At 49.5% G+C, this 25,752-nt stretch overlaps 1 protein-coding gene across 3 annotated transcripts; it reads left to right on the top strand.

Annotated features, from left to right (window-relative positions):
* The first annotated feature begins 88 nt into the window (after positions 1 to 88).
* HDAC11 (histone deacetylase 11) lies at positions 89 to 25,357 on the top strand. 3 transcript variants are annotated; one of them, XM_045851230.1, is made up of 10 exons: positions 89 to 163; positions 1,117 to 1,265; positions 3,705 to 3,805; positions 17,138 to 17,254; positions 18,190 to 18,232; positions 20,000 to 20,076; positions 21,127 to 21,189; positions 22,191 to 22,287; positions 23,214 to 23,392; positions 23,572 to 25,357. In XM_045851230.1, coding segments are annotated over exons 1-10 (1,044 nt in total). In that variant the 5' UTR covers positions 89 to 161; the 3' UTR covers positions 23,788 to 25,357. The 3 variants fall into 3 exon arrangements, with proteins under 3 accessions (XP_045707186.1, XP_045707187.1, XP_045707185.1); XM_045851231.1 differs by lacking the exon at positions 89 to 163 and adding an exon at positions 174 to 285; XM_045851229.1 differs by lacking the exon at positions 89 to 163 and adding an exon at positions 481 to 700.
* The last annotated feature ends 395 nt before the right edge of the window (positions 25,358 to 25,752 follow it).

Genomic DNA, 25,752 nt, shown 5'->3' on the forward strand with positions numbered 1-25,752 from the left:
CGACCTTCTGTGACGCGAACGAAGGCTGGGCGGAGCTAAGCCTGAGAGAGCCCCGCCCCCAGCGGAGGTAGCGGAGGCTGGGGGCGTGTCCTGGGCGGGGCTGTGCCCCGTGCCGCCCGGTAGTGGAGCGGTGGCCAACGCTGGGATTACCCGGCCGCGGGATGTGAGTGTGGCCGGGGTTGGGGCACGGGGTGGGGCGCCTAAGTCCCCGGCGTTCCCAGGGGTCCCCCTTGGAGGCAGCACAGTGTGCAGGCGGCCAGACGGGGCCGCCAGGTGCGGGCCCAGGTATGGCAGGCGAGGGGTCGTTTGGTCCGGTTCGCCCAGGCCAATCCAGCGTTCCCGGTCACCCCCGTCCATTTCTCTGCAGCCGAAGGGACGGGAGCCCGTGGCCAGGCCGCGACCCGGGCGGGGGCCCGCGACATGCGCGGCTGTTACGTCTACTCTCGGGCCCCAACAGCCTTGCGGAGGCCCCTGCAGTGGCAGCAGCTAGAGCCGCCCCTGTGAGGCAGCTGCAGAGGTTTGATGGATTGGGGAGGGGGCTAAACTGCGCGGTGGGCCGAAGGTGACCAGCATCCCTAGCTCTGGGTTGGGCCACAATCTGCGGGAGCCCCTACCGGCTGTTTCTGGGACCCCAGCTCTCATGATCAGGACGCTTTCTTTGCTCAGCTGATGAGATGCATAATCTGGATCCTCGCAACAGGTACATGATTTTTAGGAAACTGAGGCCTAGGGCCATTCAGCTGTTCCGTGTAATTGTTATAACGTGCAAGTGAGATGCCAAGGCCTTGCATTCAGACACACCTTGGTGTACATCTGCTGCTCCACAGACCCCCTGTGAGACTTTGGTTCCCTCTCCAAGCCTTTGATGAGATGGTGGTGCCTACTTCCCAGGACTGCTATCAGGATTGGGTTGGACAGTGCAGGGAAAGAGCCAATGCTAAGCGAGGAACTGCTATTATTGTTGCTGTTGCTAAGTGGCCCCTTTCTGCTGCTGAAGGAGCTAGTGGTACCAGGTCAGGGCTGTTTGGTAAATCATAGCCAACTGGCACAGGGTGAGGCTGCTTCCCACACTGAGACCATCCCTATCTGTGTATTCTGTCCCTATGCACTCGAAAGGCCACATACAAGCCAGCTGTACCAGCATGTGCCCGAGACACGGTGGCCCATCGTGTACTCGCCCCGCTACAACATAACCTTCATGGGCCTGGAGAAGCTGCACCCCTTCGATGCAGGAAAATGGGGCAAGGTGATCAGCTTCCTAAAAGGTATGGAAAGCCCTTCCTTGGACCCTACATCTGCTTCTTTACCCTCTCCACTACCTTTCCCTAAAACAAGCTTCAGACTCTCCTGCCAAAAGTCTCAGCCCTCAGACTGCCTTCCGCCCATACTGTCAAAAGGATCTTTGCAACACAGACTTCTAAGCATGATATGTCCCTGTCTCAAACCTTCCCTGCATCCGCATTGCTCTGGGCCTAAGTCCAGTGTCTTCCCCTGGAATCCCAGAAGAAAGGGAGCTAATTAACGATAGACACAGGAAGCAGAAGTTTGGAGGAGTCCATTGCCCATCCCCCACAAGTTCAGAGAGTCCAAGAGGAAGAGAACTTTTGCTTCAACCCCATTGATTACCAATGGAGGAAATGGGTCCCAGAAAAGTTAGGAAACATGCCCACAGTCACATAGCTACTAAATGGCAGAGGGGGAGTCTGGAACTCAGAGCTCCAGCCTCCCCCGCTTCTTGGCTTATCTCACGGAGCAAGTGTTTCAGTGTGGGAAATTCAGGCATCACAGTAGGCTAGTGCAAGGATAATTCCCCTTTTTCCCTCTGTCAGGAGCAGTCTGAGAAAACTAGGAAATATTACCTTAAGTGTTACCTGATGTAGGATGACTTATCCTTCTGATCACACCGTGGAGAAAGTCTCACTTTGGGGTTAGCCCATTTTTAACACTAAGCCCATCTCCCTTTTTAACAAATCCAGAGCAAGCCTGAGGCTCTGTGCCTTGCAGAAAATAGAATCAAATTACGAATTACAACACTGTTACTTTTGTACTTGTTTTTTATTTCTGGTTAAATTCTATTTATGGCAAGTGATACTAATATTCTGTTTGCAGTAGTGACTAGAGTGAGTGTTCACAGAAAATATTAAGTAGAAAAGAATATAAGTCATGTGCAGTGATGGCAAATGAATGAAGTGAGCAGTTCTCTTGCCTTCCTGAATGCTCTATTTCCAGTCTGAGTCACTCCCCCCATTTCCCTTTCTTGGGCTCCTGTGTCACCTAGTAGCCCTACAGAATGGTTCCTTGTCTTCCACACCTGGAGGCAATAGTCCTCCTGAGTTCCCTCCTTTCTCCTATGAGGATATAAATAGAAAGGAAACAGGGGCCACATGTGAAGGGTCTTGGGTATCTCCAAGAAAAGAGCCGTCCCTTTGCCTGAAAGCAGTGGGGAGCCATGGAATGTTCTGTGGTACAGTTAGGGGAGCACCTGCTGTATGTGGAACTATATGTGAGAAATGTATGTAATTAGTTGGTTTCTTTGAGGGTTGGTTTCTAAGGTTAATATTTTAAAACAGGTCCCCTAGATTCTGACCTTGTTTATCCCTTTGATTTCCCTAAAACCCAGAGCATCATGGGCCTGTTCTCAGTGCTCTAGAGCACTTTGAGCTCTTGACCTCAGTTTCTTTTTCTTTTTCTTCTTTTGCAACATAGAGCAAATTTTGTCTGATGTATATGAGGGGTAGTGAAATAATGCAGTGTTTTCTAAACGTTGATCATTTACAAACCACACTTGGGACCTTGCTGTCTCTTCATATCACCTCTTCCATTATTTACTTCATATTTTTTATTGACTTAGGCTTCATTTTAAAAAACTTAAACTTGTTTTAAAAGAAAATATTTCCCTGGCTGGTGTGGCTCAGTGGATTGAGTGCCAATCTGCAAACTGAAACGTCGCTGGTTCGGTTCCTAATCACTTGTCTGGGTTATAGGCAGGGTCCCCAGTTGGGGGCGTGCAAGTGGCAACCTATTGATGTGTCTCTCACGCATCGATGTTTCTCTCCCTTTCTTTCTTCCTTCCTTCCCCTCTCTCTAAAAATCAAGGAATAAAACTTTTTTTTTAAAGGAAACATATGTCATCTAAATAGGAAAAGCAAGTTTTACTTGCCCTGAATAGAAAGTTATGGTAAAATATAAATACATTGAAAATAAGAGTATAATTCAGTTCAGGCTGATTATTGTTGCTGCAGGCTGTGAGACTGATTTTTGAGGGGTTAAAAAAGGAGATGATAATGGGTCAGGTGGGTGTTAAAGAACGGCCACACCACACTGAGCCCCCCATGATGCTATCAGAAGGTGCAGGGAGAATTGATGAGAGAGCTTGTCTCACCCTGAGGGTCAACATCATTGACCCTGTGTCATTTGCCTCTAAAAGTTGTCCAGGCACACCTGAGCTTACCTCATAACTATCAGTGACTTGGGAAGGATTGCTGTCTGCACAATGTCCAAAGTCCCCTGGCCTAAGCACCTTGCCATTGTTCACACTGGCCTGGCAGGTGGCCCCTTCTCAGAATGCCCATAAATCAACAGCACCCACCTTCTCCTGGGGCAGGGCTGACAGAGGCCAAGTCTGTAGCCGATGGGAGGGTCTGGGACTGGGCTGGGCTTGGCCCTCCCAGCAGGGAAGCATGGTACCTGCTTTATGGTTTCAGAAGAGAAGCTTCTGTCAGACAGCATGCTGGTAGAGGCACGGGAAGCCTCGGATGAGGACCTGCTGGTGGTGCACACGAGACGCTATCTCAACGAGCTCAAGGTACAAGGCCAAGGGCCTGGGGCTGCCACAGACCAGGGGGGCTGCCAGCCTGGAGGAGTGAGTGGCCATGGGAGGGGCAGCTAAGCCTGGAGAAGTACAGCCCAATGGGGTTCAATTCCCGTTCATAGTTCAGGGGAAGCATGGAGTCTGTGGTCCACAAGAGAGGGAGCGAGGTATCAGAAAAAGGCAGATACTAGGAATGGGCTAGACTGCGCTGGGGGTGGTGAGTTCCCATCGCGGAGTATGGGAGAAGGGATGTCCACTTGGTGGAGAGCGAGACTTTACAAGAATTGGGGCTTCTGCATTAGTGACTTTCAGTCTGTGTTCTATGAACAGGCCTCAAAGACCCCTGCTGGAATGATAGTCAGCGGGAGCCCAGCCCTGTCCCCATCCAATCAAAGCTGTCCTATTCTGGCTTACTTTTTACTGGACTGAAGTTTACGGTTTTGTTCTAAGACCTTCTGCTAAAGACTCGTTGAAAACTGTGGGGCTAAAAACAAGTTTGAAACCCCCCAGGGCCCAGCAGGACACAAAGAAATGGCCAGGCAGGTAGTGGTGGTTTGTGGGTGAACTGGAAAGCTGCTGGCCTTCCCAAGTAGGTGGTTGCTACTTGGCTCCACTGTAGGCCCAGCATGGCCATAATGCCTGACTTTAAAGCAGAGCCAGAAACCCAGATTATTAAGTGACATTTCCTGATATCTTATTGTGACAGTTCATTTACAATTTTAAAATCCTACCTGCAGACCAAACTGAGCCTACAGGCTGCATGCTCATGACCTCTTTCTATAGAACCCCATAGCTCTCATCAGTAGCTGAGGTTCTGAGGGTGGAGGCCTTCAGTCAGTGTCTTTTGTGGGAGCAGAGGGGAGGCTGCATGGGAGGTCGCATGAGAACTCGGTGCTGTTAGCCTGCCCTGGTTGGATCAGGGATGCAACAGGTTTTTTGTCTCCAAGAGATGGGAGTCCTATACACCTGAAACTATATAATGTCACTAACCAATGTCACATTAATAAATTTAATTTAAAAAAATTTTAAAACAGTGTGGGACCCCTGACCCCCAGGCTTCCCAGCTGGACTCATTTCAGACTCAGAGCCATAGTAGATGCCAGAGGTCACCAGGACCCTTCCCACCATACATGTTAAAGCCTGGGCCCAGAAAGAGGCCACTGCCACTCAAGGTCAACCTGGAAGTCAGGCAGGCCTGGGGGAGACACCAGGTAAAGCATCCAGTCCTGTTTTCCTAGTTCCTGGTCACAGCTACTGCTTTCCCTTCTCTCAGACTGGCCCAGATGTGAGAATTCTAGATGGAGTTGTGACAGCATTAACTCATGAAACAGTACCAGCAAGAAGTTGAAACCTGGCTCTTGGGAGAGAGAGCTGTGCAAGGCCTTGGCAGAAAACCCAGCACTTGGCTGCCCTGGTTTTCTGGGGCCTAGACAGGCATGATCATAGTCCATAGCCCAGGGGGTGGGCCTGGAGGACATGCCTGCCAGGGTCCAGAGAGTGAGGACTGGGTGCAGGGACAGGAGGCATTGAGTTGGGGCAAGAAGAGACCAGAACAGAGTGGGGCCAGAGTGGGATAAGGCTGGCACTTCAAGGCCCCACCCATTTTAAGGGACCCTTATAGAGTAACTATGTAGGGCCTACTGGATGCCTGGCCTTGGACTCCCAAAAGCCTGAGGGTAGCTTGCCATATGATAAGTAATAATTAAAGTATTCACAGGTAGATTCTCAAGTAGAAAATTGAGGTCAAGGGCAGGGGGAGAATTCAGATACACAACTGGAAGGATTAACCAAGATGGTACGATTGAGTTCCATGTTTGACTTGGAGCTCCCTGACAGTGACAACAAAAGGAGAAACATGATGAATTCCATAGCACCTACTAAAGTGAAGTATTGTCATTCAACATCTATATCGAATACTGACTGTGTACTAGGTACAAAAAAAAAAAAAGAGAGTAAACAAGTTTTCCTGGTGCCATGGATTTGCATTTTCATTATGGAAGACTGAAAAATAAAGAAGTAACCACACAAAAGCACTTCAGAGAGCAGCACCAAGGTCTATGAAGGAAGAAAAAAGGGAGGGTAACTGGATGGAGGTAAGCTCATTTAGACTGAGTGGTCATGGATGGCCTCACAGAGGAGGTAAGGTTTGAGCTGGGATTAAATGAGTAGGTGATACAGGTGGAGCTTTGAAAAAAGAATGCTCCAGAGTCTCAGGTCTGAGTGGGAGGGGACTTTGCCTCCTGAAAGGGAGAAGGACGTTTTTTGAGTAGCTCGGCTGAAGGGACTGAAATACCAAAGAGGCATGTGATATGCTCAGAGAGCCCAGCAGGACCAGGCTACACCAGGTTTTGCAAGCTATGGGAGGAGTTTGGATTCTGTGGGAGAGTGATATGGTGCTATGTGCCCTTGATGCTCAGGGCATTATCTGACATCTAGGTGTTGCAGTGCTGGGGCACATAGCACCATTCACCCCACAGACATGTGCAATATTTCTTTTCTCCTTTCTATGCTGCAGATAGCTGGGACAGTGCCCTGGAGAGTTCCTGCAGGCCTCCTAGGGCTGCTTTTTGTTGGGTGTTCTATGTGCACTGTGGAACATCCACCTTCTCCCCTGCCCCATCCTTGCTCTGTCCCCCGATCTGTGTTTCAGGCTCTGTGCCTGGCCCTGCACTGGTGTGGCCTTCTGTGCTTAATAAACAGGACATTGAGGGAGATGCTGTAGTCTGATGTTTGACAGATGATATCCATTCACGGAAGCAAATGTCTTTTTAGCACCTACTGTGTACAAGGCCCAGAGGTGGCCCCACTAAAGGTGGTGGTTGAATCAGGGCAGGGCAGGGCTCTTGCCTCCTGCTGACCCCAGGGACTGGTTTCCATAGGTTGTCATGTAGACTTGACATCTTGTCCTTGTGCATCCTGAACTGGACAGCGCTTGGAACATATTTAGCCAGCATTTAGTGAACACCATACTCTGTTCTAGGTGCAGGGAGAGGGATGGAACAAAAGAGACCAAGTCCCCCTTCCATGGAGCTGGCATTTAGGTGGGGAGTCAGGCTAATGACATTAAAATCAAGTCGATATAGTATCTTAGTGCACTAAGAAAGTTCTGCAGGAAACGGGGGTGGGGGAGGACTGCAGTTTGAAATAGGGGGTCATGGAGGATCTTACTGACATGTGGTCATGAACTGAGGGCAGTGAGGAAGTAGGCTATGTGCTCATCCAGGGGGACACTCCAAGCAGAAGGATGAGCAAGTGCAAAGGCCACAAGGCGGTGGTATCTCCAGCAATGGTAGGGAAGCCAATGTGGCTGGACTGGAGGGAATGGGAGGGAGACTGGTAAGAGATGGGGTCAGAAAAGGATCAGGGCCAGACCACATGGGGCTTTGCATGCTGCTGTGGCTTTGCTCTGAGGGAGAAGAGAGCCAAGGAGTATTTTAGGCCGAGGGACATGATCTGATCTCAGTTTTAACTGAATTGCTTAGCAGCTGTGATGAGAATAGGCTGTCAGACAAAAGCAGGGAGACCAGTGAGGAAGGAGGCAGTAATCATTGGGGGAGATCCTGGGCTCTCAGGCTCGGCTGGAAGCAGTGGATGAAACTACAGGATTTTCTGCTGTTCAGACTGAGTATGGGGCATGCCAGAGAAAGAAGACACAGATGCCTCAGAAATTTTGCCCTCAGTCCCGGGAAGCTTGGCCACAAATTGGGCCTAGTCACTGCCCTTATGGTGCTCTCAGTCCTGTGGGAGAAGGGGAAGCCTAGTGCCTGAAGGCAGATGTCTCAGGAGAGTCTCTGGGGAAACAGGACCCCCAGTGTCTCTCATTCTCTCTTTATCTTACTTTTCTTCCCTGAGGGGGGCCCTCTCTCCGCCCCCACCTTTTTTTTTATTGTGGTAAAGTTCACATAACATAAAATTAATCATTAACCATCTTAAAGTGTACATTTAGTGGCATTTAGTACATTTACAATGTGGTGCAACCACCACTTCTCTCTAGTTTCAAAACATGTTCATCATCCCAAAAAGAAACCCTGTACCCACTAGGCAGTTGCTCCCTGTTCCTTCCTATCCTGTGGTGGGGGGACCATCATGTCACAAAAAGGTTTTGCCTTTCTGGATGTTTTATGTAGTGTACCTGAAATCATACAATATGAGATCTGTGTCTGGCTTCTTTCACTGAGCATAGTGTTTTCCAGAATCATCTACCTTGTAGCATGTGTCACTACTCCATTCCTTATTAAGGCTGAATAACATTCCATTGTGTGGATAGGCTACATTTTGTTTATCCATTTATCAGCTAATGGACGCTTGAGTTACTTCCAGCTTTTGGCTTTTGTGCAGTGTTACTAAGAACATTCAGATACAAGTATTTGTTTGAGTACCTGTTTTCAATTGTTTTGGTTGTATACCTAGGAGTAGAATTGCTGAGTCATACGGTGAGTCTGTTTAACTTTTTTTTTTTGTTATTAGTCTATAGGGCTTTATTTTTTAAGTATATTTTATTGATTATGCTATTATAGCTGTCCCATTTTTTCCTCCCCTTTGTACCCCTCTGCCCAGCACACTCCCCAACTCCAGCATTCCCCCACCCTTTACCTTGTGTCCATGCATTATATGTGTAAGTTCTTTGGCTTCTCCCATTTCCTATACTATTCTTAACCTCCCCCTGTCTATTTTATGCTTACCATTTATGCTTCCTTTGCCCTGTACCTTATCTCCCCATTCCCCCACCCCCCGCCTCCCCACTGATAACCCTCCATATGACCTCCATTTCTGTGGTTCTGTTCCTGTTCTAATTGTTTGCTTAGTTTTGTTTTTTTAGGTTCAGTTGTTAATAGTTGTGAGGTTTTTGTCATTTTACTGTTCATAGTTTTTGATCTTTTATTTCTTAGATAAGTCCCTTTAATATTTCATAGAATAAGGGCTTGGCAATGATGAACTCCTTTAACTTGGCCTTACCTGGGAAGCAATTTATCTGCCCTTCCATTCTAAATTATTGCTTTGCTGGATAATCTTGGATGTAGGTCCTTGCCTTTCATGACTTTGAATATTTCTTTCCAGTCCCTTCTTGTCTGCAAGGTTTCTTTTGAGAAATCAGCTGATATGGCAACTCCTTTGTAAGTAATTCTTTCTTTTCCTTTTGCTGCTTTGAAGATTCTCACCTTCTCTTTAATCTTAGGTAAAGTAATTAAGGTGCCTTGGTGTGCTCCTCCTTGGGTCCAACTTGTTTGGAATCTCTGAGCTTCCTGGAAGTCTATTTCTTTTGCCAGATTGGAAAAGTTTTCCTTCATTATTTGTTCAAATAAGTTTTCAACATCTTGCTCTTCCTCTTCTTCTGGCACCCATATGATTCGGATGTTGGAACGTTTAAAGTTGTCCCAGAAGTTCCTAAGCCTCTCCTAATTTTTTTGAATTCTTGTATCTTCATTCTGTTCTGGCTGGATGTTTATTTCTTCCTTCTGCTTCAAATCATTGATTTGAGTCCCAATTTCTTTCCCTAACACTGTTGGTTCCCTGTATATTTTTCTTTATTTACTTTGTATAGCTTTCATTTCTTCCTTCATTTTGCAACCAAACTCAATCAATTCTGTGAGCATCCAGATTACCAGTCTTTTGAACTCTGCATCTGACAGATTGTCTATCTCCTTGTCACTTAGTTCTTTTTCTGGAGTTTTGATCTGTTCTTTCATTTGGGTCATATTTCTTTGTCTTGGCACACCTGATAAGTTGTAAGGGATGGAGACTTAGGTATTCGCCAGGGTGGGGCAACTCTCTTTACTGTGTTGTGGTGCTGTCCTTTGATCCATTTTGAGTTAATTGTTGTACATGGTCTTAAGGTAAGCATCCAACTTCATTCTTATGCATGTCGATATCCAGTCTCCCAGCACCAGTTGGTTGAGGAGACTGTTCTTTCTCCATTGACTGGTTTTAGTACTCTTATAGATAATCAGTTGGCCATAGATGTGTGTATTTCTGGACTCTCAATTCTATTTAATTGATCTACCTGTGCCAATACCACAGTGTTCTGATTACTGAAGCTTTGTAGTAAGTTTTGAAATTGAAAAATGTGAGTCTATTACAGAACAGACAAGGGGGGCCTGAGACAATATACCATTATTGAAAGAAGGCCCCGGGTCCGTTATGTCTGCCGCCCTAGGAAAGACGTCTCTCAATGCCAGAGATTCGTGAAAAGGAAAGGAAATGTTTATTTAATGCTATACAAACTTAAAGTAGTGACCTAATGTCTTTATCAAAAATCTTAAAGTCCCTTAAAACACCCACAAACAGACAGTCCTTCCTTCCTTCCCCCTTTGCCCAGTCCAGAGTACCGTATCTCAGGAAAGGAAATAGAAGTCCATGGCTCAGGCAGTCCTCTGGTTCTTAGTTAGTCCTCCATCTCGACTGGGAGACCTCCCTGGGTTCCCGGCACCCTCGGCTGAGTCGCCGGGATCTCTGCTAAAACCAGGTGGTGGTTCCCCTTCTAAAGCTGTGGGAGCCTCCACTCTGTCAAGGCCGCGTGGTTCTCTCTCCTAAAGCAGCACGGTTCTCCTTCTCAGGGATGCGGGAGTCTCCACTCTGCTAAAGACGCATGGTTCTCTCCCCTCTCTGGGATGCGGGAGTCTCCACTCTGCTAAAGATGCATAGTTCTCCTTCCTAAAGCAGCACGGTTCTCCCTCTCAGGGCTGTGCATGGCTCTCCTTCTCAGGGCAGCATGGTTCTCTCTTCAATGGCCATGATCCTCTCTGCACCTCCACAGCCACATGGTTCTCTCTCAATGGCTGAAGTCCTCCCTATTCTGCTAAAGCCGCATGGTTCTCTCAATGGCCGCCACATCTGGGTTTTAAATCCCCACGGCCAATCTTCCTCTGCAGCTTCATTTCCGACTCCTCCCACACTCGGCTTCACATGCCAGAATTCATATCCTTCCAGCTTTACTGGGCTGCCATCATGAGTCTGGGCAGGTGCGGCCCCGTGTCCTGGAGCCAGTCTTCTCCGAGCTCCCACACAGGCACTGTAGCTTGGGGGATCTGCCCCCAGTCACATCTTGGTGGGGAAGTTACTTACATTCCCCTGGCTCAGAGATGATCACAGCTATTTAACATATCTAAGCGACCAGCCAAAGGCTATAGATATGTTAAATGACCACGCCAGAGGGTAGCTGCAAGGCTTTTGCTATGCAAAACAGCTCTTAATGGCCCTGCTCTATTTGTCTCTTCCCCCAACTCACACCCTGGGTGGGAGGGATGGAGACATCTTAAAATCTCCTGGACACCTTAAGTTCTGGACCCCATTTCAAATGCCCATTTGGGGTCCCCCCTCTAGGCTGCACCCTGTAACAAGTCCTCCAACTTTGTTGTTTTTCAAGATTGTTTTCACTATTTAGGGTCCCTTGAGATTCCATACAAATTACAAGATCAGCTTCCCTGTTTCTGCAAAAAGTGGGGGTGGCATTGGGATTTTGATAGGGATTGTGTTGAATCTTCAGATGAATTTGGAAAAGTATTGCCATTTTTACAATATTAATTAGGTCAATCCATGAACACAGAATACTTTTGCCATTTATTTAAATCTTCTTTAAGTTTTTTCATAAACAATGTTTTAGAGTTTTCAGTGTGTAAGTTTTGCATCTTCTTGGTTAAATTTATTTGCAAGTATTTTAATTTTTGATGTTGTTGTAAATGGAATTATGTTCATGATTTTCTTTGTTTCTTTTTTATGATAATTATTTTATTAATAAAAGAAATATATTTTAAAGTGACTAGAGTTGCCAGACACCAAAACATTAAAAAGACATCTATAGATACAGAGGACAGTCACAAAAAGTTAATTGCAGACTTCTTGCATGGCGCAGTCATTCCTGTTTTACTCCAAAATGAAAAGTATGAACAATTTTATTTTATTTTTTTACTTTTTTTATTATTGTTGTTCAGTTTCAGTTGTCCCCATTATTCTCCCCTGCCCTACCCACCCCCACATCCCAAATTCAATCCTCCCCTGCCCCCTCTCCCGTTGTCTTTGTACATTGGTCCTTCGTGCATGTTCCTTGACAACCCTTCCCCTTCTTCCCTTCTTCCGTTATCCCCCTCCCCTCGCCCCTGGGGTCACTGTCAGTTTGTTCTTTATTTCAATGACTCTGATTATATTTTGCTCACTTGTTTGTTTTGTTGATTAAGTTCCACTTATGGGTGAGATCACATAGTTTTTGTCTTTCACCACCTGGCTTACTTCACCTAGCGTAATGTTCTGCAGTTCCATCCATGCTGTCCCAAAGGGTAGGAGCTCCTTCTTTCTTTCTGCTGCATAGAATTCCATTGTGTAAATGTATCAGAGTTTTTTGATCCACTCATTTACTGGTGGGCACTTAGGCTATTTCCAACACTTGGCTATTGTAAATTGTGCTGCTATGAACATTGGGGTGCACAGGTTCTTTTGAATTGGTGTTTCAGGATTCTTAGGGTATAATCCTAGCAGTGGAACTGCTGGGTCAAAAAGCAGTTCCATTTTTAGTTTTTCTGAGGAAATGCCATGCTGTTTTCCACAGTGGCTGCATCAGTCTGCATTCCCACCAACAGTGTACTAGGGTTCCCTTTTTGTCACAGTCTCACCAGCACTTGTTTTTTGTTGATTTGTTAGTGGTGACCATTCTGATTATTGTGAAGTGGTAGCTCATTGTAGTTTTAATTTGCATCTCTCTGATGGCTAGTGATGCTGAGCATTCTTTCATGTCTGTGGGCCCTCTGTATGTCCTCCTTGGAGACGTGTCTGTTCAGATCCTTTGCCCATTTTTTAATTGGGTTGCTTGTCTTCCAGGTGTGGAATCGTGTGAGTTCTTTATATATTTTGGAGATCAAACCCTCGTCTGAGGTTTCATTGGCAAATATATTTTCCCATACGGTTGGTTCCCTTTTCACTTTGCTGATGTTTTCATTAACTGTGCAGAAGCTTTTTAATTTGATGAAGTCCCATTTTTTAGTTCTTCCTTTATACTCCTTGCTCTAGGGGACATATCTGTAAAAATATTGTTGCATGGAATATCTTCATAATTTTATTTTTGAATTGTTTGTTGTTAGTGTGTAGAAATACAGCTGCTTTTTGTGTGCTGATCTTATGTCCTGCAACTTTGCTGAATTTATTTCTTAAGTTTAATTGGGGGGGGGGGGGGTGTTCATGTTTGTTCTTTAGAATCTCCTATATAGAACATTGTGCCACCTGTGAATAGAGATAAATTCTACTTCTTCCTTTCCAATTGTTTTTTTGTATTTTTTTTCTTTGTATTTCCTCATTGCTTTGGTTGGAACTTCCAGTTAAACAGAAGTGGCAAAAGTGGCAAAAGCAGTCATCTTTGCCTTGTTTCTGATCTTAGGTGGGAAAGGCTTTCCACTGAGTATGGTGTTAGCTGTGGGATTGTATGTGTGTGAGAGACAAATGCCCTTTGTCATGTGGAGGGAGTTCCCTTGTATTCCTAACTTGTTGATTGATTTCATGAAAGCACTGGATTTTGTCAGAGGCTTTTTTTTTTTTCATTAACTAAGATGATAATGAGGGATTTTTTTCCCTTCTCTCCTTTTGCTCCCACTTCCACTGCTGGAAAGTCCGGACCCAAACCAAGCACTTGGGGTTCTGAGTAGGGTTGCAGCCAGTCTCTTCCCTTAGAGCCATTGTTGGTCTGGACCTCTGAGGGTGGGGGTCCACCTGAGGAAATCAGGCAGCAGGAGAGCAGTGCAGTGTTGTGGTGTTCCCAAAAGACTGCCTGGGCATGAAGGCTCTGACATATGACCATGCTCTGGAATGGGGAAGCTCCTGGGCCATGCCCTTTGGTAGGCAGTGGGTATCAGGCTGGGATAAACCTCACAGGTTCACTGTAGCTCATTCATTCATTTGTTCAACACTGAGGTCAAGTTCCCTTAAGCATCAAATTCTCTGGAGGGCTTGTCATGACACAGATTGCTGGGCTCCACTTCCAGTGTTTCTGATTCAGGGGGTCTGGGGTTGGGCCTGAGAATGTGCATTTCTAACAAGCTCTCAGGGACCACTGTTGTTGCTGGTCTAAGAACCACACTTGGAGAAGCACAGCCCTAGAAACAGAGCCTGCAGCAGGGATTTATGTGGTACAAGGTTCCAGGTGAAACCTGTAAGAGAATGTGGGAGGCAGAGAAGGCAGGGGAAGAAGCTGGGCCTACACGTGGATTCACCAGAAGTGTGGCCTCAGCCTGACCCCATGGGGTGTGTCCTAGGAGCAGGAGGCCAGGCTCTTACAGGCTCTCCTGGGATAAAACAGTTAAGGTGGCCTTTTCAGGCGAGGGTGCAGGTAGGGATCTGGGAGGTATTGCAGGTATGAGCAACAAGCACCTACTTTGTTCCAGGCATCATATGCAGCAGGAACAAGCATGTGCCTGCCCTGCCAGAGCTGGTGTCCTGTTGAGAGAGCTGACATAGAAGTATTGCTATTGTCAGGTAGAGACAAGTGCTGTGCACAAAGATGAAACAAAGGCAGGGGTCAAGGGAGCTCAGGCTGGGGTACTTTACACTGGGCAGTGAGTACAGACCTCTCTAGTGTCTTCTAAAGCTCTCATTCCAGGCCTAGTTGGGAGGAGTTCCTGTTTCATAGAGGAGGAGACAGGAGGCACAGTCACGTAGAGGGCCATGCCCAAATTCATGCAGCAGTGGCAGAGTCCAGAGTTGAACCAGTGTGACTGAGGAAGACTTATGAGCCCTGTCCCTATCCTGCCCTGATCCAGCCTGTCCCTCCATGCCCTTGCCTGGGGCCAGGCTGCAGGCAGATCTGGGTGGGCCCAATCCAGCCGACTGCACCTCCCAGATAAAGTGTCTGCTCCTGGTGCTGGAGCATCTATCACCCCCCAGTCTGCCCCACTCCCTCCATTTTTGTCTCACTGTGGCCACTGATGTTTTTTTTCTAGAGCAGCTATATCCAACAGAACTTTCTGCAATGATGGAAATGTTCTAGAAGGATTCTGTCAGTCCAGCAGTCACTAGCCATGTGTGGCCATTAAGCACTTAAAATATTGTTTGTGTGACAGAGGAACAAAATTTTAATTTAAAAAAACTTTAAAAATTTTTTTAGTAACTTAAAATTATATGTAAGTAGCTATGTGTGGCTGGCAGTTTTTGGATTGTCTAGCTCCGGTCTAGAGTGTCAGTAAGCCACAGCACTACCTTGCACAGAAACCATGTCTGGGCTGAGAAGAAAGCCTAGCCCTGTCTTTCATGGCCAGAAGTCAAGAAATACTGACAGATGGGTGCCTTGTCCTGTGGGAGCTAGTCCCTGTGGTTGAAGCCCATATGCACTTCTGCTGACTTTATGTTTGGCCCATGTAAAATTCAGTCTCCAGCTTAGAAGTCCTCACGTCTCGTCTCACAACACTGCAGCTTCACAAATATGAACCCACAATCCATATACACAGGGGTGGGTCTTGCAGCTGTCCGGCGTGTCCTAGCTCTACCACCCACCCCCTCTGGGCCCATGGTACCTCCATGTTACAGCCAGAGGGCCAGGACTTGCAGTAGGCTGGGTGGACGCCTCTCATTCAAGATAAGTAATCCAGGTCCTGTAGGCCCTGCTTGTTTGAATGAGGGAGCTGAGCAAGCTTGCCCAGCCTTCAGCTATCCTCAGCCTTGCCAGCCTGGAAGGGGTGGCCACACAGGTGTTCAGTGGCAGTGCAGGCAGTCTGACAAGATGTCTCCCATGTTGGCTGGTGGCCTAACCCACAGTAGCCCATTTGTGGGCTGTTTTGTCCTGCCCTCCCACCCCAGCCTCTCATGAGTGCCCTCCCCCACTGCCTCCAGGAAGTGGCCCTTTCCAGGCACATGCTTTTTCTGCAGGCCTCTCCAGGCCTAAATCTATAATTCTCTCCTGATTGGTGATCATAGTGGCCACACCTCCCCCCTAGTTCTCTGTCATTGGATGCCTTGGCTGTCTCAGCACCCAACTTTGCTCACTCCTTCCTGAAACCTTCTTAGTGGCTGGCCTCCTGAGCACCTGCCATCCCCCACCACCCATTCCCCATCACCCTTCTGGTCCCCAGACAGCCCTTTTTCATCCCAGTGAACTCCAGCCTGGCCTTTGCCCTTCAGTGTTGGAGTGCTGGGGTTCTGACCTTGCATCCAGACACCTCCATTCATCTGTTGTCTGTTAACTATCCCCATCTCACCTTCCCCACACCCTCATTATCTCTCACTTCCTTCCCGGGGCTGCTGCTGCTCTTCTTGATCCCCTACCTAGTTCTCCTGTTACAACTGCAGCAGTGTGGGAAGTGCTATCTGAGGCTCCCTACTGGTCTGACATGCCTGAGAGCCTTCGCTGCCAGACCAGCCCTATATGTCCCGGCTATACCCAACTTCCATTGAACATGGGGACTCACTTCTCTTCCGCCAGCAATAACTTTGTTACCTTGACCCCTACAACTGGCTAACTGTTGTTCACCTTCAGTCTCTGCTTTCATGTATGTTAGTTAGTACCTCTGGAAAGCCTGTTTCCCCCCCTCCCTTGCTCAGGCCATGTTCTTCTCCATTGCAGGGCTTGTCACATTGCATATAAGCACTTTCATAGTAGGCTACAAAAAGCACCCTGACAGGAGAAGTGGTGTAGCCCCCACCTCGGGGCCTGACACCTAGAAGAAACCTGGGCCTTCTTGGCCTCCACCTGCAGTCAGTAGGAGCAGGGAGCCTGGGCCTAGATGCATTCTCAGCCAGGCAGGAGATGGTTCAGGAACTGGGTACATGGACATTTGCCAGGGACCTGGGAGGTCACTGGAATAAGGTCACAGGAAAAGCTGTGTCCTTATTTCAGTGCATATGCCTTTTAGGTTCCCCAGCTCCTCCTGCCTCAGTAACTGGAGAGGGGGCAGGATGCCTGTTTTGAAAGGAGGTCCAGTTCTCAGTGGATAAAGAGGCCATACTTTGCTGGGGGAGCAGGACACATGGACTCTGTCAGTGAGGCAACATGTGACCTCGGCAAGAAAGATCCTCTCTGTCCTCTTCTGTACAGTGAGTGGGAGGGGCCTGTCGGAGTCCTCCTCAGCTCTTGTTTGGGGCACAAGAGGGCAGCCAAGGGCTTTGGAGCGCTGAGGGATGTGTTCCAACTGAGCTTTAAGAAAACATGCTGTGTAAACTGTTCTTTATTGAGCCCAAAGCTTGGTGGGATTCAGACCTGTGGGGGGTTCTTGTTTCTTACCAAAGTAACTGCACTTGACCCAGAGTTTGCCCAAGGCACTTTGAAGTTGGCATTAGAGGAAATCTGATTTCCCAGCTGCTGCCTCCTAGCTTTGGGTGTGGCAGTGGGAGGCCAATGGTCTGCGTCTCTTTCCACAGTGGTCCTTTGCTGTCGCCACCATCACAGAAATACCCCCTCTCATCTTTCTCCCCAACTTCCTTGTTCAGAGGAAGGTGCTGAAGCCCCTTCGGATCCAGACAGGAGGAACCATAATGGTAGGTGAGGAGGCAAGTGGGAGGCAGGCTGGGCTGGGGACCCTTCCACCTGCTTCCTTCCCACCTCTGGGCCTTTGCCCATCCTGACCTCTCCATCTGGAATGCCCTCCTCCCACGTAGTAGTTGAATAAAATCTTAAATATTCCTCAAAGCCTAACAATAATGACTCTTTCTCAAAGCTTTCCCCATCCCAGGACATTGGAATTCATTGTTTTTTTCCCCTGGGGAACTCCTGGTTGAGTTACTGTATTTGCTGGTATATAAGATGTATCCCATCCCCCAGAGATATATCCTAAAACGATTGCTCCAATGTATCAGATTTAAGATGGAAAAGCAAACCCCATGACTTCAGTGATAGATGGAACTCCCTCCCTCCACATCATGGGTGTGGCGATGAACACTCCTGGCAAAATTAGGTTCCCTGTCCTCTGTGTAGTTTTCTTTAAAATTAGCCACAGGAACATTTCAGATTTCAGTGGTCAATGGTCTAATTCAGACCTGGATAAATACCTGTTGATCCCTATAGTTTTCCTTTTAGCTTGCAAATTTGTATATTTTTTTATTTTATTAGAGTATTACCGCACACCCCAAAACTTTGATTTCCTATGGGATTTCAGTATTCAGTCTACTCTATTTCCATGAGCAAAAACTTGTCTGTTTTCTCTTTGAAAACCTCATTAAAGTCATTGTCAGTTTATGTTTCTTCTAGTTCCCTCACAAAATTGCAAAGGGGATTATGCACTGCGCATCCTATATGCCAACCCATCTGGTACTGGCTACTGGGACTGCATTTGCCCCAGGGGTGGGTGCCTCCTGTAGCCTCACCTCAGAGCTGGCTAGAAGCACCATTTATGGGATGAATAAGTGAGTCAGTGAATGAATGAGGAGTGAGTGGAGAGGGTTGCCTTGCCCTTTACCCTGTGCTTGTCTCCCAGGCAGGGAAGCTGGCAGTGGAGCGAGGCTGGGCCATCAATGTGGGTAAGTGCCGCGCCTGGGGAAGCTGGCCTGTTAAGGCCTGGGGGCTGGGAGGGCCCAAAGGGACCTGGAGGAAGCAGCTGTGAGCTCAGAAGCTCTGGTGCCTGGGAGGGATCAATCAATGCCTCCGTCTGGCATGGAATCTTTGTCTAAAAGAGTTCTCCAGGTTGCTTCCCAGTCCCACTTTTGCATACTTCCAGTGATGGGGAACTCACTCTCCCAGAAAGCCTGTGCCATCCGTGGACAGCTCTGCATGGGACTGAAACCTGCAGAGTTTCAGTGGCTACCCCAAAAGGCTCCATCAACCTCTGGGGCACAGGACAGTCTGCAGGGGCTTGATCATGTCATGGTGGATGGACAGGCCCAAGATCAGTATCACTTTGTTCTCAGGGGCCTTGAGGGCCATCATTCCTCAGTCCCCTGGCCTCTCCCACAAGATTGGCTCATGGGGGGGCTGCACCCGTGGTCTTCTTCATCCTTGCCAGTGTCCCTCATGGAGGATTGGCATGTCACAGTTTGTGAAGCCCTGTTCTTGTCCAGCCTCTTGTCTGAGCTGGGTGTTATTGTTCAGTCCAATTTTTTCAATGAGAACATGGATGTTGAGAGAGGACTAGTGGCTTGCTCAGAGCCCCATTGCTCCTCCCCCAACCCCCACCTTGGACTGTGAGCACTGGAAGGCCAGGGGCTGGATCTCTTCCACCTTGGTATGTCCAAGTACCCTTCATTAGGCCTGATTTAACCATGATGTTATGATGTTCTGCTGAACAAATGAATGAGTGACACTTGCCATGGGTTTCTATAGGGTTCCCAAGAGGACCCAGGCCCTTCCCTCATGGAAGGTGTTATGGCCTGGAAGAGGTTAAAAGCCCAGATCCTGGTCTATCCCTTGGTTTGAATCTTCGTTCTGCCATTAGTTAGCTGTGTGACACAGGGCAAGTTGCTGACCCTCTCTGTGCCTCAGGTTCTGAATCTAAAATGGAGATGATGACAATAATGCTACCTGCTAGGGCTATACAGAGACTTCAGTGAACTTAGTGCCTAGTTAGGAGTTCACCGTTGACTGTTATCTCATTATGACCCAATGACCGCCTCTTAAGTGGTGCAAGAGGCAAGTCCCAGCATCTGTGGGCCCTGGCTTTACACTGCCAGCTGAGACAGTGTGGGCTCAACTTCAGAAGCTCTGCAGCTCAGGTTCTTATAGGGGTTGCAGGGGAATGGTTTCCATGGTCACTGAGGCTCTGAGGCTATGGTCTTGGGGTTGAGGGGTAAAGGGGGCTGGACCCCAGCTTCCAGGGCCCTCACCATTGCCATGGGCAGCCATGACCATCAGACTGTGCCCTGTCTGATATCCCCTTCTACCATCCTAAAGAATCTAGGTGGTCCCAAGGTAAACCTGCCCCCAGAGCCCCACCATCCTTTTTTTGCAGGAGGACTCATATGTGGGCAGGCCCAGCTCTGTGGTGACTCCCTACCTTAGGAAGGATGAGCTCCCTTCCCCTGAGGGGTGTGAGTGGGCATTGGGGCCAACTTATTGGGACAACCTAAGGGGTTTCTTTCTCTGACATGGGTGGCTGTGATGGCAAAGCTGGCTCCTGACCTGGCGGGGGAGGTGACATATCTAGGCACAAAGTTCACTTTTCCAACTTGGAGTCCCTGGAGATCTTCCTGGGAGCTGAGCAGGAAGGGCCCCTTGGGAGGCCAGGGGGTGGGTATGCACCTGGATCTAGCCTTAAGCCTGTCCCTGACCACACCACGTCTTTCCTTTTGTAGGTGGTGGCTTCCATCACTGTTCCAGTGACCGGGGCGGGGGCTTCTGTGCCTATGCGGACATCACACTCACCATCAAGGTGCGCAGGAGAGCACCTGGGGACTTACCTTCAAGAGCCCTTCCTGGAATCCCCCTGCCATTCCCGGTTTTGTGTTCTCACCCCACATTATAAAGAAAGCAACTGAGCCTCAGAAGGGGAGGAAGCTCCTGCATTGCTCAGCCAGGCTCGGGCTCAAACCCAGACCTGAGGGGTTATATTATAGTAGCCCCACAGGAGGGAGGTATTATAGCCTTCAACAATGGCAGGGGATGGAGGGAGCAGCAACCATATAAGAAGGGAATTGTTGAAGAAGAGTGAGAAGGAGATAGAAATAATAATGACCACAATAATATTGATGGCATTAACTACAGGCTCAAGCTTATGCCAGCCACCGTTCTCCATGGCTCACCTCAATTTATCCTCATATATTACATATGAGGAAATTGAGGTCCAGAGAGGTGAGGTCACATAGCCAGAAGGTGCAGAGCTGGCCTTGGCCTCCATGTCAGAGGACCCTAGAGCTCCCCCTGACCACCCTGTGCCTGACCTCGGGCTGGGTGTCAGGAACAGGCCATCATGGTCCCTGTTCTCACAGGGCGCACAGACTAATGGGGGTGGGGGGGGGCAGGTCAGCAGACCCTGGCCGTCAGGGGGAGACACATAGTGGACCTTCCTAGAGGCTGGAGGGAGGGGAAGGAGGCATGAGGACATAGAGTTGCAGGAAGGCAACGATTGTAGAATAAAGTTCCAGGCCCAGTTTTTAGGGGAGGTCCCCCCTCGTCTAGCCCCTACACATTGCCTCAGGATTCCTGGGCTGTCATTGAGGGCCAGCCTCACTCCCCTGCTTACCTACCTCCTGACTTCCAGCCCTTCATGGCACAGAACAGGCCCCTTCCTCCAGGGAGCCTTTCTGACTGTGCAGACATGCTTCCCTGGAGCTACAAGCTCTGCTGGGCATGTGATGGGTTAGCCCGGTTCTGAGAGCCCACAGCATGTATGGCTTCCTGCCCTGGCCCCTCACCAATTGGGAGTCCTGAGGGGCCATGTCTTCTGTGGGTCCTTACATCTTCCCTCTTCTCCCCTGGGCAGTTTCTGTTTGAGCGAGTGGAGGGCATCGCCAAGGCCACCATTGTGGATCTCGATGCCCATCAGGTGAGTGCCCTGTGGGGACTGGGTTCTCATGGGTCCCCCTCCTCAGGCCCCCTTTGCATGCTCCCCGTCAACATCTCTCATGCAGCCCTGCACTGTGAAACCCCCCCAACCCTGGGAACAGCCCTGAGCCCCAAGGCAGACTTCTGCCACCTTCATCCTGATCCACCCCGCTCCCTGTGTCTGGAGAGAGAGGCTGGAAGCAAAGGGCCCTTCTTTCTCCTTCTGCAACCCTCTCAGCCCAGCCAGGGTGGCTGGTCCTCTTCAATGTTCCTATCAAACCTGAAGGTGCTCCCTCCCTTCTCCTGACTGCCCCCGAAAGGCAGGCTGAGGGTTCTTCCTAAACCCAGTCTGGCAGTGCTGTTCTTGCACTCTAAACCCCTCAGTGGCTTCCACGGTCATTCTGCACAGGGCTGAGAAGCACTGCAGACCAGCCCCTCAGGGAAATGCTCAATCATACCAGTTCAGGGTTGCTTGGCTCCAAGGCAACTGCCTGCAGGGAAAGCATCAGGACTTGAAACTCAGGTCTGGCTCCTCTGGTGAAAGACAAGGCAGGGCATCTATAGGCTCTTGAAGGCCCTCCCACACCTGTGCTGCTGTAGCTTTGTGATGGTCCTGCACCCTGCTTCAAGGTCATGTGACACTGAGCTTCTGAGCCAAGTCACATGAGTACAGCCTTTTGCAGTTTGTTTCACATCCCTGATCCCAGCCAATTCTGCTACAGACTTGAGAGGGTGGTAGAGCCAGGTTTCCTGCCTTGTTTCCTGGAGACGAAAATGACAGGGCCAGGGCTTGCTTAAGGTCACACTGGAAGGTCATGGGGCCAGGTTTTGAGGTTGAATCCCAGCTTTGTCACTTAACAGCCATGAGATCCTCTGCTCCAAGGGCAAATCACACTGCTCAGGCACGGGGTCAGGGGGTCAGGGAGGGCGGGTCCTGGGTGGGGTGATCTTGGCCTTGCTGAGGGCACCTACCTGCAAGTGGCTTCCATGTTCTCCCCACAGGGCAATGGGCACGAGCGGGACTTCATGGGTGACAAGCGTGTGTACATCATGGACGTCTACAATCGCCATATCTACCCTGGGGACCGCTTTGCCAAGCGTAAGCTGCTCCCCATCCCCCAGTCCTAGGTGCACTCTCGAATGGATGGGACTCTCCCTCCTGACTTTTTCCTGTGTGCTGGGCCCTGCAGAATTCACTTCATGTATTCTCAGCATCTCTACAAGTTGGGAATTGTTTCCATTGTACAGATGAGGAAACAGACCGAAAGAAGTCACTTGACCCACCCAAAATCTCATTAGCCTGTCTAATAAACATATGTGTGGGTCCTTATATTGGGGGTAGCCATCAGAAGGATAAAAATAGACTCTTAGGTATGTGTCTGTCTGTCAGTGGAAGAGATGAAAAAGAAACAAAGGGGATAATACAATAAATAGCATATTCCAAATAAGACAGAAAAAATTAGTTCAAATATAGTAGTTGTTAAAATAAGTGCAGGCAGGTGTTAAAATAAGTGCAGGCAGGTTAAACTTGACAATCTAAAGGCAGAGATGCCCAGTTCAGCTGTGAAAGTACAGGGACCTGCTCACTTTGTGAGTAGGGGGCACTTTTGCTGGTAGGGCTAGTGAGTGAGTCTGCTTTGGGTAGTCAGCGGCCTGTGTGGCCCAAGGGACCAGTTTCTGAGCTGAATCCTGAATGTGTGGGTTTGGACCTGGGGGCACAACATGGCATCCATGTGCCTGGGCACGGGCTCCAGGAAGTGGTGAGAGCAGATGTCTGACACCCGTCTCTCAGTCTGCAGGGCAGTGTTTTATCTTCAGTTCCCCTTCTCTCCTTTGGGCCCCTGCTTTGCAGCTATTGGTGCTCTTTTTAGCTCACTTGGGGTGAAAGGAGAGCCTGAGCAGTGCTGGAGTCAGACCATTGTTTAGTCCTGCCTGGGGCGCTGACAGGGACCCAGGCCATCTTTGCCCTCTTGAGTCTCAGTTTCTCTTCTCTGCACATTGGGGGTATTCCTGTATCCCTCTTAGAGGCCATCAGGCGGAAGGTGGAGCTAGAGTGGGGCACAGAGGATGATGAGTACCTGGATAAAGTGGAGAGGAACCTTGAGAAAGCCCTTCAGGAGCATCCTCCCGACGTGGTGGTATACAACGCGGGCACTGACATCCTCGAGGGTGACCGCCTTGGGGGACTGTCCATTAGCCCACAGGTATGTCCTGACCCTGGAGGGCAGGGGAGCGTCAGCTCTGCAGACTCTGCAGCAGCAGGACAGGTGGACCACACTGGTGTTTCTCCTGGTATCAGAGAGGGGGTGGGTGTAAGTAGCAGGACTCTTGATACCACGAGGATCAAGGTGTGTCTGAGCCAGCCTTCCCAATCTCCCCACAGGGCATCGTGAAGCGAGATGAACTGGTGTTCCGGGTGGTCCGTGCCCACCAGGTGCCCATCCTCATGGTGACCTCAGGCGGGTACCAGAAGCGTACAGCCCGCATCATTGCTGACTCCATCCTTAATTTGTATGCCCTGGGGCTCATTGGTCCTGAGTCACCCAGCGTCTCAGCACAGAACTCAGACACGCCTCTGCTACTTCAGGAGGTGCCCTGACTGCACTGCCCTTCTGAGTGGCTCCCTGACTGCCTCCCACCCGCCGCCCTCCTCAGTGCTTCTTCGTTTCTAACCACACGGGGTGGTAGGGGCAGCTGCCAGGGGCCCAGGGCCTGTCCCTGATTGGGCCTGCCTTAGGGGCCCGGTAGGCTGCTCCTCTGCCCTCCCCACGGGGTGTCGGAGGATCTCCAGGCCCCTCTGTGGGAGGGAGCAGAAGGCAGTCCCCAGAAGACAGCACACAGGATCACAGCTCTGACCAAGCCCTGGGGAAGCAGGTAGCTCACCAAGGAAAGAGGAGGGTAGGTGAGTCTCTGGGGGCTGCAGGGAGGGCTCCCAGGGGTCAGGGTACTTTGGTTGTCAAAAATGTCAGACCCATGTCAGACCAAGGAAGCTTCCATCTCTACCATGGTTGGGCCTCTCCCTCTTAAGTCCTGCAATTTGCTCCCCTTCTTGTCTCAGGCGGGGCATGAGGAGCTGGGGACAACATGTGGGTGGGACTGAGAGCTGGGTATGGAGGCCAGGACTCTTGGAGGGGCCCTGAATTCCTGGCCAGTAGGCAGGAGCCCTGGTCCTAGATGTGAGGGGTGGCAGGGAAGGAGGTTCAGGTGGGTTTTTCCCTTCTGGCATTTCCTTTCGATAACACAAGGACTGGGCCTGCCCTCTGAGCCCCTCAGTGATGATAAGTGATGGAGAGGCCTGAGGAGCCCCAAATCCCTGCTTCCACAGTGGTCTCACCTGTTCAGGGGGCGGGGCAGTTTCAGGAAGAACACTTGGCCCAGGGCCTCAGCAACGGAGGCATAATGGGGCTGTTGACCCCAGTTCGGAGGGGGCAGAGGGAGATGAGGCTCCGACAGGGAAATTTTGGATGGGGCAGGTGACCAAGGTAGGTCCTGAAGGGACTGAGGCCCCAGGTAGGGACTGAAGCATTGGCGAGGCCGCACTGGGATTTCTGGGCGGAGAGCAGAGGGCCTCCACCCTGGCCTACAGGTTACATGGCAAGGGGCTGGGACAGGGCCCTGGGTAGAGCTGCAGCCTCCACTGGCCTCACCCAAATTCCCTGAGGCCCTGATCATGCACTGTGTCCATGGTCCCACAGCTCTGCTCTGAAGGGGCCTCATGAGGGCCCCTTCAACAAGGGGGCTGGGGGAGCATCCACTCCTCCATTTCCTGGATGTGTTCCTAGTGGACAAAGGTGGGGCTAGAGAGGTATCTCAGTCCCAGATCAAGTCCACATATGGGACTCGGATTCATTATCACCTGGGGGTATTCCTGCAGTCTCCCACTTTCTCCCTCACACTCCCTTGCCACTCCCTCTGCTGGAGCAGGGGTGAAGTGGGATAAAAGTTTCAAGATCACAGACTGTCAAAAATGCTGACCTTCTGGACAAGACCTGAGGCGTTATGCACTTGGACCTCCCGCCTTTGTCATTGGTTTCTCTGTATCTGACTTGAGAGCCCTAAATTCCCGTCGTCTCCAATGCAGCCTCTGACATCTGGGGAAAGGTTGTGATGTGGCTCATCACTGCTGAGCTCCTGTTTGTAGAGAACCATAAAGGCTTTTCTTGATTGGACCTAGTCACTGTGTGTTCTTGAGATGAAGAATCCCTCCCTCCTAAGAATTAAAGGGGATAAAAATTTAACATGCACGTAGCACAAGGCATGTCATGATGCAGCTGCCCAAGAAATGATAGTATTTTATTTCATCTACCAAGTCCTATGAAGTAGGTCATTATTCCCATTTTAATATGACACAACTGACATTCAGTGAGCAATTAAACCCAATCCGCATGCACATCTAGTGAGTGTAGCACCAAGTTTAAGCCTAGCTCTGGTGGATTGCAAAGTGTGTATCTCAGCTGCCTTGAATATAGCAGGAGTGAAGGGGGCGGGGGCTGCTCATCGCTGTCCAAGCAGAGGAGAGTCCAGGGTCTGGGAAAGTATGGGATGGGAAGGCAGGCAGGGTTGG

This window comes from Phyllostomus hastatus, unplaced genomic scaffold (genome assembly GCF_019186645.2).
Source record: "Phyllostomus hastatus isolate PE091 unplaced genomic scaffold, TTU_PhHast_1.1 phas_contig_86, whole genome shotgun sequence".
Lineage (NCBI taxonomy): Eukaryota > Metazoa > Chordata > Mammalia > Chiroptera > Phyllostomidae > Phyllostomus > Phyllostomus hastatus.